The sequence below is a fragment of the Vitis riparia genome, chromosome 5 (genome assembly GCF_004353265.1).
Source record: "Vitis riparia cultivar Riparia Gloire de Montpellier isolate 1030 chromosome 5, EGFV_Vit.rip_1.0, whole genome shotgun sequence".
Taxonomy (NCBI): domain Eukaryota; kingdom Viridiplantae; phylum Streptophyta; class Magnoliopsida; order Vitales; family Vitaceae; genus Vitis; species Vitis riparia.
Genome location: NC_048435.1, coordinates 7,493,554 through 7,507,148, shown reverse-complemented (window position 1 = coordinate 7,507,148; position 13,595 = coordinate 7,493,554). Strand labels below are relative to the sequence as shown.

The window sequence follows — 13,595 nt, the reverse complement described above, 5'->3', positions numbered from 1 at the left end:
CAATTTCAAGCTTCAGTATCAATCAAGCCTTCACATATTTCAACCATTGAAGTACCGAAAAAAGTCAACCTCTTTTCCATGTGATCCTTGCCCCAGTTCCCACAAAATCCAAATTAATCTAACATAAATGGATGCTTTAAAAAACGATGCTCTTCTGTGTATGTGTGAAACATATGAGAAATGCCGAAATTGACATGGAGCATGTAACGACTTACACCCAACCATGTAGATATTGTCTGCTTTGGGCTCGAGGGGGCCTTCACAGTTTTAAAACACGTCTACTTGGTTAAGAGAAGCCTCTACATATATAGCGTCATGAACTTTCTCCCATATCTGATGTGGGGCATCACAAATACCCCCTATGCCAACACAACGTTCTCATTGTGTCTCATGGGATTGCGGGGTCAAACAGACAAACACCCCTTACGGGGCCAAACAAACCCCCACACCGGGGTCGGGGATCGGCTTTGATACCATTTGTAACGACTTACACCCAACCATATAGATATTGTCCGCTTTGGACTTAAGGGGCCCCTCACGGTTTTAAAACGCGTCTACTTGGTTAAGAGGAGCCTCTACATATATAGCGCCAGAAACTTTCTCCCCTATCCGATGTGGGACATCACAGAGCAAACTAATGCTTTTGTTTCGGAAATATCTTAAATTCTCTTTTACATCAAATATAGAACGACAAATAAAATACTATTAAAATCCAAACAGTATTTTGCAAACTGATTGAGCTTTTGTACACATTATTTTATCTTTTCTGATCCCTTTTCCCTCCTCTTTTTTCGTCTTTTGTTTTAAATATTTATTAAAGGTCACCATCCTACATGGGAAAGGGAAAAACGCCAATTTGGACTTTTGCACGTTCCATTCACAACTGCGCTGACATATAAAGTAAAATACCATTCGGTATTTTGAAAAGAACTTCGAGCGAGTGTAACAACCCCTTCTCTCACTAGCATGTGACATGAAATTTACTATTTTTTCCGACATTTTTTCTTTCCCCCATTTGTAAATTATAAATTTTTTTTTTATTCTTGTTTTATCCGAGCATGGAATCCAGGAGGTAGGCGTCGGAGCAAATTGTCCAACTTTTCAACTAAGTGGCATGCAAATGGACCCACTCACGACTATGGGTTACCCAAGAACAAAATGATGCTCCTTTTATATGTTTCCAGAATAAACCTTCCAGAGCAGAACTCTAAATGTGAAATGCAAATAAAAAAGACAGTGACCTCAGTGAGTTATACCCAAAAGAAAGTAAGAACCCCCCCACGAGCGAGCAATCTGTCTTTGATTCAGACTCTATGGAATTCTCTTGGTGATATCTCCTTGATAATTATCTTTGGTAGCTAACTCTGAAGGTTTTTCCCTGCCTGTATAACATCTTTTTATGGTGTCCAGAAAACCAAATAATTATGGTGCGAATTAACCTCATTTGCCTCCTTTTAGCATGCAAATCATAATTTGTCCAATCGCATTTTTGGGACACATGCAGAGCAGTGAAGAGTTTTGTGCCCTCTCTTTACAGTAAATATTGAATGGCAGATAAAAGACGTGTATTGCACTGCACGTCTCTTAACAAAAATGCAGTGGTCCAAGAGATAAAAGTAAACGATAAAATTACAGCTGCATTGCACTCCGTTGTCTCTTGATAAAATATAATACGATTGACGGATAATATCTCATTTAAGAATTAACAACTACATAATTGTGTTTAGTTGATAGAATAGGGCAGGAGGAAAACAAAAGGAAAGAGGGAAAAAGCAAGGCGGCTGTAGAGAAAGCAAAAGGCCAAAAGTGGATGTCGAAGTTTTCAACACTGTAGGACCCAAATCGACCCCATTACACATGGGTCATAATGACACGTGTCATTTCATTATTGGGTACGATCCGCTATAAAAGGGTAGCCAATTCTCCTAGTTTTGCACCATCGGAGCCCAAACCCAAAGATGTCTCCTACATACTTGCTAGTGGTGTTGCTTGGCCTGGTGGTTCTCACCGCCCCCTCACTTGCTGATTACTCTAAGCATCCCCCATTCGAGAAGCCACCACCAGAGCATAAGCCTCCGGTGGAGAAGCCACCACCAGAGCATAAGCCTCCGGTGGAGAAGCCACCTCCTGAACACAAGCCTCCGGTGGAGAAGCCACCTCCTGAACACAAGCCTCCAGTGGAGAAGCCACCTCCTGAACACAAACCAACCCCATTGGAAAAACCTCCCAAGGGGGAGAAGCCACTCCCAGAACACAAGCCACCAACCCCAGTTGGCAAACCACCTAAGGGAGAGAAGCCACCACATTATGGTCACAACCCTGGTCACCCTCCTGCAGAGAATGCTGAAGACTCATACAAGCCACCAACCCCAGTTGGCAAACCACCTAAGGGAGAGAAGCCACCACATTATGGTCACAACCCTGGCCACCCTCCAGCTGAGAATGCTGAAGACTCATACAAGCCACCTCGGAAGATTAAGCCTCCTTCAACTCCAGCAGAGAAGCAACCAGGTCCTGGAAAGAAGCTGCCAACTCCTCCGCACAAGCCACCCCACAAACCTCCTACTCCCACCCATCCCAACTGAGTGACTTTGATCAGTATGAGTAGTAGTATGTAAAATAAGAGCTGCTATGCACCCGTAATTTCCTTTCTTGTGACTCATATGCAGTGTTCTATATATATAGATCTGTCACTTCTATGTCCTATTCTGGAATTTTGACGTAAGTTGCTCATAGTAAGTGTTTGTCCCATGCTTATAGCTGATGAGCATTGAGACATACGTACGCTGTTAATGCTATTTATATCGATAATATTTTGTGCTATCTATATTTAGCTTTCTTGAACATATCCAGTACTATCAATCACAACTGATTTTCCCATGGAGAGGTAGGTTTCTGAATAGCAACATTGTGCCAACAAGTCTCATTGAGAAAAAAGAGAATGAAAATATAACTACAAGTATTCATAATCATGAATGCACCTTTATCCCATCCAATGATGAAACCATCAAGCATTTGCATCCAAAAATAGAACAAGTATTGAGTTAGTACTGTCTTAATCGCATTAAACAAAAGTTTGCTTAATATTTAAACAGCAATTTATAATGAGACTAAAGGCAGAATTTGACTTTAAGTGTGAAGACTTGTCCATTGAAGTGGCTGGGCCACACCAATATATAGCCTAGTGATTGACTGTTCCAACCTTCACAAAGTGGCATATATGGCTGCAGAGCACCTGATATGAATGCTCCAGTCATTTAAAAGCACCGATATGTACATTCTCTTTTCTTCTTCACAATGACAGAAATAGCTTTCCTGGAGTAACAGGGAAGTGGGAATTGGAAGACATGCTAGAGCCTTAGAGGATAAATTGCAACAGAAGGACCAGTAATAGTTGTGTTATGTGGACACAATCTTCTCAAATTTCAACCATTGAAATCGGCAAAGAAAACAATCTATTTTAGATCCTTGTTGAATTCCCAGAAAACTGAACATTTGCCAAGCCTTCCCTCTTATAGATACACTCACTCCATTTTTCAATTGATGGACTCTGCAGACAAGAGTACTTCCAGAATTTAGATTGAAGTTCACCTGGTTATATATCAAGTTTAGTTGCAGATAGCATGAACCATAAACACATGGTTGCTGATAATGTGACACAAACATGGTCCGAATTAACATGACTGTCATCTGAACTAGTGCTAGTAATTCTTTATCACGATAAGGTTACTTTAAAGCCGGGAGAAAACTATAATGGTCAAATGCAAATGATATTGACTGTGCCCCACCTTAGCGTCACTGCTTACGCCACCCTCCGGCAGTGAATGAGATGAAGACACACTACTCTCCTAGTAAAGTAAAGCCACCGACACCAGATCTTAAGCCACCATCTTATGTCCACCACGTGGATACACTCCTGAGCGTGAGAGTTCTGAAGTCTGGCACGTGCATCTCACAATTTGGGAAACGAACCAACCTTAGATCAGGAAAAGCTCTATGAGGCAGTAGAATCTTCGTAGTTAAATTCTCATTTGTTCCCAAAATGAGAAGAAATGTGGATCAGATTTCATCCACGATTCAGTCTCTTGAAGCTATTGTTTTTGTTCAAATGGCTTTGTCCCTTGACATTAGTGGTAAAGCTCAGGGCAGGTTTGGCAACTGGCTCCAAACCAACATCACTAAAGGTCTGTTACCATTTTCTCAAATTTGAACCAGTTCATCTGGGAATGGACCTGAATTGTAGAAACCAGAGTTGACGTGATCCTTGAGCTCTCTAAGATAGAGCCCAATCAAACCAAGCCAAGATTAACATGGATCATTTGGTTCGTATCACCACAAGCTAGCAGCCTAACATTGCTAAAACAACAGAATCTACTCAGCTGAAGGCAATTGTGGATTTCGTAAGGCTATGTTTAGTTCCGGAAAATGTGAGGAAAACATAAGGAAAATAAAATAAAATAAAAAATAGAAGAAAAAAAAAATGAATATATAGATATATATATGTAAGATAAATAAACCATTTTTATATAAATTTTTCTGAAAACTAAACATTATCTAAATGATGCAAAAAAACCTATCACAAATTAATCAAAGTGGTTTTGGTGCACTAAGGTCATACTCTTCTTTTGAGCATGCACGTGAAAATTAATTAGCATGACAGGGAATATAATTTTAGTCAAACCTACCAGTAGACGGCAAGGAAAAAACAAGTTGCCAAGAAAGAAATTTCTAATACTTCACACGTACATGAAGCACTTCACAGAAGATTTAGAAACGCCAATGTCTACTTATCCAATTAATTTAACTGCAAAACAAGCTAAATACATTGCGCGTGAACAACTCTAATATAAAAATCATGCAATCTTTGTAAGAAGAAATTTCATGTCCCATATACCCACTTGCATGTGCTCTATGTCGGTTGCACTCTTAAAAGTCCACCGAGATATAATATAGTAGCTTAAAGATTAAACAAGTCTATGATTCTGTTTACGTAAGAAAATCATGCAAAAGAAAAAGGAGACAACATGGCTGCAGAGAAAGGAAAAGGCCAAAAGTTGTGATCACATTTCAATGGTCCATACCTACCCTCTCACTTTAGCATTTAGAAACCGGACTTAGGTGTGGCATTATAAAAAAAGGAAAAAAAAAAAGTCATCTCGATGTTGCTTCCCAACTACACAACTCTCATGGATTTCATCAACATGCTTTACAAAAGTTTCAAACAATTTAGATGCTCATATCTGCGATGCCACGACTGAATACCATTAAAACAATGAGGCATTTTATATATGTGTGATACAACTAAGAATTGAATGAAATTTTTTCACAAAGGGATGCTCCCTAACCCATCAAGCCTATAGGATATTACTAGACAACAAATATAGAGAAACTAAAGTGGTGTTTGTTTTTTGGCTGAATGGAAAAAGTCAAAATATTTGACTTTTTCTATTAAGTTAAAAGTAACCTATTGACATCATCCAACATAACTAAATTGAACATATTGATAACAAGTTCACTTTATTTATATTAGATGATGTTAACAGATTACTTTTAGCTGAATAAAAAAAGCTAAATATTTTGGTTTTTTCTATTCAGCCAAAAAACAAACATCATCTAAGAAAAAGAGAGTGAAAAAAGGTGCAAACAACGATGTGATGTGGTTTGGTGCAACCCCGCCTATTTCAATAGCCTCAAGCTTTATTCTAAATTTTGAGAAAATCTACTAGTAAATGTTTTAATTTGTACACTTAGTTTAAGATACATATCAATGAATCTTTATAATATTTATAAGTTAATTTTACTCACTTGAAAACACTTGCTTTCTAAGTTATACTAAAAATAATACAACAATGAATACAAAAGCTAACTTTGATGAATTACAAAAAAAAAAAAAAAAAAAAAAAAGCTAGGTTCTCATGGTACAATTAAGGGTGATGTGTAAGTTTTAGAACAAAAGTAAAAAAGGTAGAGGATCGTTATTCAAGAATTAGAAGATTTATAAATGAAATGCATTATATTTAACTATACAGGTGGTTTTTGTACAAAATAGTCATTATAAACATATTTTTGGCTTGTTGATTGACTACCTAATTGATTAGATGACTAGCTATTAGGATTGCATATGACATTGCAAATTTAATTGATCAACTACATATTTAGTCAATTTCCATTTTCAAATCCTTTTACTCATGCACATCTCTAGGTGAGATCAAGCAACCATCCAAGCTAGAGATGGTAGCGTGCCTTTCAATATTGATGCTTTTAAAAAATACTTAGAAAAAGTTTGATTTTGATCATTTTAACCATTGAAATGGATTTCATCTAATTTTGTACTTTTGATAGGTCAAGTTTCTTAAATTAATGCATTGAACTAACTTAATTGCACCTTAATTTAGCTTTACATTAATTCCTAGAGACTATCTTGCTTGAAATGATGTCATATCTTCATATTTGAACTTAGAAAGATTTTTACATTTTATAACTTGCTAAACATGCATTTAAAACAAAGGATTAAACAGTAACGGTTTTTTTTTTTCGTTATCATAAAAGTAAGTTTTAAGAAAACCTAGGGTAACACAATGTGAACTCTTTGATATAAGCCAAAAAATTTTATTTTCCTTCATTGTTGGCTCTCCGTTTCATTTAATAAAAAGCTAGTTCTAGGTATATATCCATTTCTATATTTTTCCTCTCTATCTTCATATGATCTACATAGGTTTACATTGCATGTTGGTAGACGTCATATTTCTTTGCAATTGGATGCCAACTCTCCATCCCAAAATTGACATAATCGCCACTAGATGGCTGCCACATGCTTGACACATCATCCAACAAGATAGTGCCACATGTTCTAGCCATTTTTATTCCAAACAGGAACCCACAAGTTACTACCCATGCGCAGAAAAGCCAAGAAAAAAGGTTCACTTCCAGCCTTGACAAGCTACAACCAGTAATCGAACCTTGCTCCAAGTTTCATTCCTCTTTTCTACCTTGCGGAATTTGTGCGAAGATGGCTCTATATAAAGGAGGGAAGACTGATTAAAGATGTATGTAGAAATATGGAGTGGAGTAGAAGTAGTGTAGAAATGTAGGAATAAAGAGGAAGAATATTGTAGTCTTCCTCTAATGTTGTTGTAATTCTTGGTAAAAGTATCAATTTTCATTTTGGTTTCAAGAGTTTCTGTTTCTCAATTTCACCTTCACATTCTGAATCTAAGTAATGAGGAAGGCATGGTTGTTGTATTTCTGCATAATGACGCCTCATTTTTCTCCATTTTTTTGAGACCAAGTCTAGACTTGTTGGGGGCGAGGAGGGCGAGGAATAAACCCTCTTGGTGTCACCATGTTACCTCATTGCTTGAAAATGTCTCTAATTAATGGGCAAGTAATGGTGTGGTGAGGAGCCTATCTCATAACCTGATCTAGGTTGGCCAAGGTAGTAAAGAGAGAACCAAGGGTATAAGTGTAACCGTGAGTTGGCATCAGTCCAAGACATGGGTCACACTACATGCATGAAGTCCTTATCATGTACTGCAAGACATTAACTACCATTTTCTTTCTTTCAATGTAATTTCAGTATGTTTTCCCCTATACCGCCTTGGTTGGAACAGAAACACAAGAGGCCAAAAGGAGCCCCATTCGAGAAGCCACCACCAGAGCATAAGCCTCCGGTGGAGAAGCCACCTCCTGAACACAAGCCTCCGGTGGAGAAGCCGCCTCCTGAACACAAGCCTCCAGTGGAGAAGCCACCTCCTGAACACAAACCAACCCCGTTGGAAAAACCTCCCAAGGGGGAGAAGCCACCAACCCCAGTTGGCAAACCACCTAAGGGAGAGAATGCTGAGAATGCTGAAGACTCATAAATGCATGCTTTAAAAAACGATGCTCTTCTGTGTATGTGTGAAACATATGAGAAATGCCGAAATTGACATGGAGCAAACTAATGCTTTTGTTTCGGAAATATCTTAAATTCTCTTTTACATCAAATATAGAACGACAAATAAAATACTATCAAAATCCAAACAGTAATTTGCAAACTAATTGAGCTTTTGTACACATTGTTTTATCTTTTCTGATCCCTTTTCCCTCCTTTTTTTCGTTTTTTGTTTTAAATATTTATTAAAGGTCACCATCCTACATGGGAAAAGGAAAAACGCCAATTTGGACTTTTGCACGTTCCATTCACAACTGCGCTCACACATAAAATAAAATACCATGCGATATTTTGAAAAGAACTTCGAGTGAGTGTAACAACCCCTTCTCTCACTAGCATGTGACATGAATTTTACTACTCTTTTTTCCTAGTTTGTTGTTGACATTTTTTTCTTTCCCCCATTTGTAAATTATAAATATTTTTTTATTCTTGTTTTATCCGAGCATGGAATCCAGGAGGTAGGTGTCGGAGCAAATGGTCCAACTTTTCAACTAAGTAACATGCAAATGGACCCACTCACGACTATGGGTTACCCAAGAACAAACCTTCCAGAACAGAACTCTAAATGTGAAATGCAAATAAAAAAGACAGTGACCTCAGTGAGTTATACCCAAAAGAAAGTAAGAACCCCCACGAGCGAGCAATCTGTCTTTGATTCAGACTCTATGGAATTCTCTTGGTGATATCTCCTTGATAATTATCTTTGGTAGCTAACTCTGAAGGTTTTTCCCTGCCTGTATAACATCTTTTTATGGTGTCCAGAAAACAAAATAATTATGGTGCGAATTAACCTCATTTGCCTCTTTTTAGCATGCAGAGCAGTGAAGAGTTTTGTGCCCTCTCTTTACTGTAAACATTGAATGGCAGATAAAGACGTGTATTATTGCACCTCTTAACAAAAATACAGTGGTCCAAGAGATAAAAGTAAACGATAAAATTACAGCCACATTGCACTCCGTTGTCTCTTGATAAAATATAATACGATTGACGGATAATATCTCATTTAAGAATTAAACAACTACATAATTGTGTTTAGTTGATAGAGGGAAAAAGCAAGGCGGCTGTAGAGAAAGCAAAAGGCCAAAAGTGGATGTTGAAGTTTTCAACACTGTAGGACCCAAATCGCCCCATTACACATGGGTCATAATGACACGTGTCATTTCATTATTGGGTGCGATCCGCTATAAAAGGCTAGCCAATTCTCCTAGTTTTGCACCATCTGAGCCCAAACCCAAAGATGTCTCCTACATACTTGCTAGTGGTGTTGCTTGGCCTGGTGGTTCTCACCGCCCCCTCACTTGCTGATTATCCAAAGCATCCCCCATTCGAGAAGCCACCACCAGAGCATAAGCCTCCGGTGGAGAAGCCACCTCCTGAACACAAGCCTCCGGTGGAGAAGCCACCTCCTGAACACAAGCCTCCAGTGGAGAAGCCACCTCCTGAACACAAACCAACCCCATTGGAAAAACCTCCCAAGGGGGAGAAGCCACTCCCAGAACACAAGCCACCAACCCCAGTTGGCAAACCACCTAAGGGAGAGAAGCCACCACATTATGGTCACAACCCTGGTCACCCTCCTGCTGAGAATGCTGAAGACTCATACAAGCCACCAACCCCAGTTGGCAAACCACCTAAGGGAGAGAAGCCACCACATTATGGTCACAACCCTGGTCACCCTCCAGCTGAGAATGCTGAAGACTCATACAAGCCACCTCGGAAGATTAAGCCTCCTTCAACTCCAGCAGAGAAGCAACCAGGTCCTGGAAAGAAGCTGCCAACTCCTCCGCACAAGCCACCCCACAAACCTCCTACTCCCACCCATCCCAACTGAGTGACTTTGATCAGTATGAGTAGTAGTACGTAAAATAAGAGCTGCTATGCACCCGTAATTTCCTTTCTTGTGACTCATATGCAGTGTTCTATATCTGTCACTTCTATGTCCTATTCTGGAATTTTGACGTAAGTTGCTCATAGTAAGTGTTTGCCCCATGCTTATAGCTGATGAGCACTGAGACATACGTACGCTGTTAATGCTATTTATGTCGATAATATTTTGTGCTATCTATATTTAGCTTTCTTGAATATATCCAGTACTATCAATCACAACTTATTTTCCATGGAGAGGTAGGATTCTGAACAGCAAAATTGTGCCAACAAGTCTCATTGAGAAAAAAGAGAATTAAAATATAACTACAAGCATTCATAATCATGAATGGACCTTTATCCCATCCAATGATGAAACCATCAAGCATTTGCATCCAAAAATAGAACAAGTATTGAGTTAGTACTGTCTTAATCGCATTAAACAAATGTTTGCTTAATATTTAAACAGCAATTTATAATGAGACTAAAGGCAGAATTTGACTTTAAGTATGAAGACTTGTCCTTGATTAAAGTGGCTGGGCCACACTAATATATAACCTAGTGATTGACTGTTCCAATCTTCACAAAGTGGCATATATGGCTGCAGACCACCTGATATGAATGCTCCAGTCACTTAAAAGCATCGATATCTACATTCTGTTTTCTTCTTCACAATGACAGAAATAGCTTTCCTGGAGTAACAGGGAAGTGGGAATTGGAAGACATGCTAGAGCCTTAGAGGATAAATTGCAACAGAAGGACCAGTAATAGTTGTGTTATGTGGACACAATCTTCTCAAATTTCAACCATTGAAATCAGCAAAGAAAACAATCTATTTTAGATCCTTGTTGAATTCTCAGAAAACTGAACATTTGCCAAGCCTTCCCTCTTATAGATACACTCACTCCATTTTTCAATTGATGGCCTCTGCAGACGGGCACCATCTATCACATGAGTACTTCCAGAATTTAGATTGAAGTTCACCTGGTTATATATCAATTTTAGTTGCAGAAAGCATGAACCATAAACACATGGTTGCTGATAATGTGACACAAACATGGTCCGAATTTAACATGACTGTCACCTGAACTAGTGCTAGTAATCCTTTATCACGATAAGGTTACTTTAAAGCCGGGAGAAAACTATAATGGTCAAATGCAAATGATATTGACTGTGCCCCACCTTAGCGTCACTGCTTACGCCACCCTCCGGCAGTGAATGAGATGAAGACACACTACTCTCCTAGTAAAGTAAAGCCACCGACACCAGATCTTAAGCCACCATCTTATGTCCACCACGTGGATACACTCCTGAGCGTGAGAGTTCTGAAGTCTGGCACGTGCATCTCACAATTTGGGAAACGAACCAACCTTAGATCAGGAAAAGCACTATGAGGCCGTAGAATCTTCTTAGTTAAGTTCTCATTTGTTTCCAAAATGAGAAGAAATGTGGATCAGATTTCATCCACGATTCAGTCCCTTGAAGCTGTTGTTTTTGTTCAAATGGCTTTCTCCCTTGACATTAGTGGTAAAGCTCAGGGCGGGTTTGGCAACTGGCTCCAAACCAACATCACTAAAGGTCTGTTACCATTTTCTCAAATTTGAACCAGTTCATATGGGAATGGACCTGAATAGTAGAAACCAGAGTTGACGTGATCCTTGAGCTCTCTGAGATAGAGCCAAATCAAACCAAGCCAAGGTTAGCATGGATCATTTGTTTCAGATGAGAGAGGAGATGAAAACAGAGGGAAACAGAGAGAGAGATGAGAGGAAAAATGTTAATATTATTTATCTTTGTTGTCTTCTACAATAACAGGGCAGGCATTATATATAATGAGGTCCTAACCAACTATACACGTGGAGCTACAAGACTAGAGGGAAAAGAATATCCTAACTAATTACATCTTTAGGCTTAACATCCCCCCTCAAGCTCATTGGTCTAGTGAGAGCAGTAAGCTTGGAGCGTAGAGTGATGAAACGTTGGGTGGAGAGAGGCTTGGTCATGCAATCAGCAAGTTGATCATCAGAAGGTGTAAACTGGAGAGAGAGAGAGCGTTGAAGAACACGTTCCGGGACAAAGTGATAGTCGATTTCCACATGTTTTGTGGGGGCATGCAAAATAGGATTGGCAGCTAAGTATGTGGCACTGATATTGTCACAGAGAATGAGGGGAGGTCGAGTGGGAGTAATGGAAAGTTCACGAAGAAGAGATTCAGTCCAAGCAATTTCAGCAGCCCCATTTGCTACCCCTCGGTACTCTGATTCGGCGCTGGAGCGGGAGACCACTTTTTGTTTGGAAGATGACCAAGAAACCAGATTAGAGGCAAGAAAGAGGCAGTAGCCACTGGTTCTACGCCTGTCATCAGGGCAGGAAGCCCAGTCGACATCTGTATAGCAAGTGATGTTGAAGTCATAGGAAGGCTGTAGGAAGAGACCAAAATGAGATGTGCCCTTTAAGTACCGGAGAATACGTTTAACAGCCTGCCAGTGAACATCAGAGGGATGGTGCATGAATTGACACACTTTATTTACTGCAAAAGCTATATCTGGGTGTGTCATGGTACAATACTAAAGGGCACCAACAAAACTTCGATAATCTGAACCATTTTCAAGAGCCACTCCATCATGAAGAGAGAGATATGTGTTGGAGGACATAGGAGTGGGACATGGCTTGGCATCTAACATAGCCGCCTAGGTAAGGAGATCAGTGATATACTTTGCTTGGCTAAGGTGAATACCAGTAGGGGTGTGATGAACCTCCAAGCCCAGAAAATAGTGTAAAGGACCAAGATCCTTTAAAGAAAACCGATGATGCAACTGTTGGATAAGGTGAGTAACCTGAGGAGAGTGGCTCCCAGTGACGATTATATCATCCACATAGACAAGAACAAGAAGTAACCCATGAGATGAATGACAAATAAATAAGGAAGAGTCATTCTTAGAAGTAACAAATCCCAAGTGTAGCAGAGAAGTACTCAGCTTAGTATACCAAGCCCGAGGTGACTGTTTAAGACAGTAGAGAGACTTATCCAACTTGCATACATGAGTAGGATAGAGAGGATCAACAAATCCAGGCGGTTGTTCCATGAAAGCGTCTTTAGCTAAGAAGGCATTATGAACATCCAACTGTCTAATACACCAATTCTGGGAAAAAGTAAGACTGAGCACAATACAGATAGTAGAAGGCTTGACAACCAGGCTAAATGTTTCGAAGTAGTCAATACCTTCAGTTTGATGATAACCCTTAGCTACTAAGCGGGCCTTATATATCTCAATTTGGCCATCAGGCTAAAGCTTTAACTTATAGACCCATTTACAACCGATTACTTTGCCTAAGGAAGGTGAAGGAACAAAATGCCAGGTCTTGTTGTGTTGAAGGGCAGCAAACTCCAATTCCATGGCTTGCTTCCATGAAGGATCTTCAATAGCTTGAAGAAAGGAAGTATGCTTAGTGAGAGAACCTATGGAGACACTCAACAGCAACTTCGGTTTATAGATACAAACCTTAGATCTGGTCACCATAAGATGAATATTGTGAGTGCGAGAAGAAGTAAGTAAATTTGTATTCACACAAGGTACAAGCAAGTCCACACTCGGAGAAGGTGGAGAAGGAGGTGGAATAGTTGGAGACACAGAGTGTGAAGAGGAAGGAAGAGAGGTAAGAGCAACGAGAGGGGAACAAGTACTAGAGGTAGAAGAAGAAGAGAGAAAAGAATGAGGTATAGATGAAGAAATAGGAGGAGATGGGGAGATGAAAGGCAAGGGAATGAACAGAGGAACTGATAAAGAAGAGGAAGAAG

At 39.5% G+C, this 13,595-nt stretch overlaps 3 protein-coding genes across 3 annotated transcripts; all 3 read left to right on the top strand.

Annotated features, from left to right (window-relative positions):
* Positions 1 to 1,941: 1,941 nt before the first annotated feature.
* LOC117914587 (early nodulin-75-like) lies at positions 1,942 to 2,823 on the top strand. The gene has a single exon (XM_034829973.1). It carries the CDS (start codon positions 1,959 to 1,961, stop codon positions 2,583 to 2,585), a length of 627 nt encoding a protein of 208 aa, XP_034685864.1. The 5' UTR covers positions 1,942 to 1,958; the 3' UTR covers positions 2,586 to 2,823.
* A 1,219-nt stretch (positions 2,824 to 4,042) lies between these two features.
* Positions 4,043 to 7,862, top strand: LOC117914534 (repetitive proline-rich cell wall protein 1-like). Its single transcript, XM_034829884.1, has 2 exons — positions 4,043 to 4,149; positions 7,577 to 7,862. Exons 1-2 carry the CDS (start codon positions 4,043 to 4,045, stop codon positions 7,860 to 7,862), a joined length of 393 nt encoding a protein of 130 aa, XP_034685775.1.
* Positions 7,863 to 9,151: 1,289 nt separating this feature from the next.
* LOC117914588 (early nodulin-75-like) lies at positions 9,152 to 10,041 on the top strand. The gene has a single exon (XM_034829974.1). It carries the CDS (start codon positions 9,171 to 9,173, stop codon positions 9,762 to 9,764), a length of 594 nt encoding a protein of 197 aa, XP_034685865.1. The 5' UTR covers positions 9,152 to 9,170; the 3' UTR covers positions 9,765 to 10,041.
* Positions 10,042 to 13,595: the final 3,554 nt, after the last annotated feature.

Bases quoted from the DNA above. Each gene is read 5' to 3' on its own strand.
- LOC117914587 (XM_034829973.1), top strand. From the start codon at position 1,959: ATGTCTCCTACATACTTGCTAGTGGTGTTGCTTGGCCTGGTGGTTCTC.
- LOC117914534 (XM_034829884.1), top strand. From the start codon at position 4,043: ATGAGAAGAAATGTGGATCAGATTTCATCCACGATTCAGTCTCTTGAA. The intron at 4,150-7,576 runs GTTTGGCAACTG...ATGTAATTTCAG, and splicing joins AGTGGTAAAGCTCAGGGCAG to TATGTTTTCCCCTATACCGC.
- LOC117914588 (XM_034829974.1), top strand. From the start codon at position 9,171: ATGTCTCCTACATACTTGCTAGTGGTGTTGCTTGGCCTGGTGGTTCTC.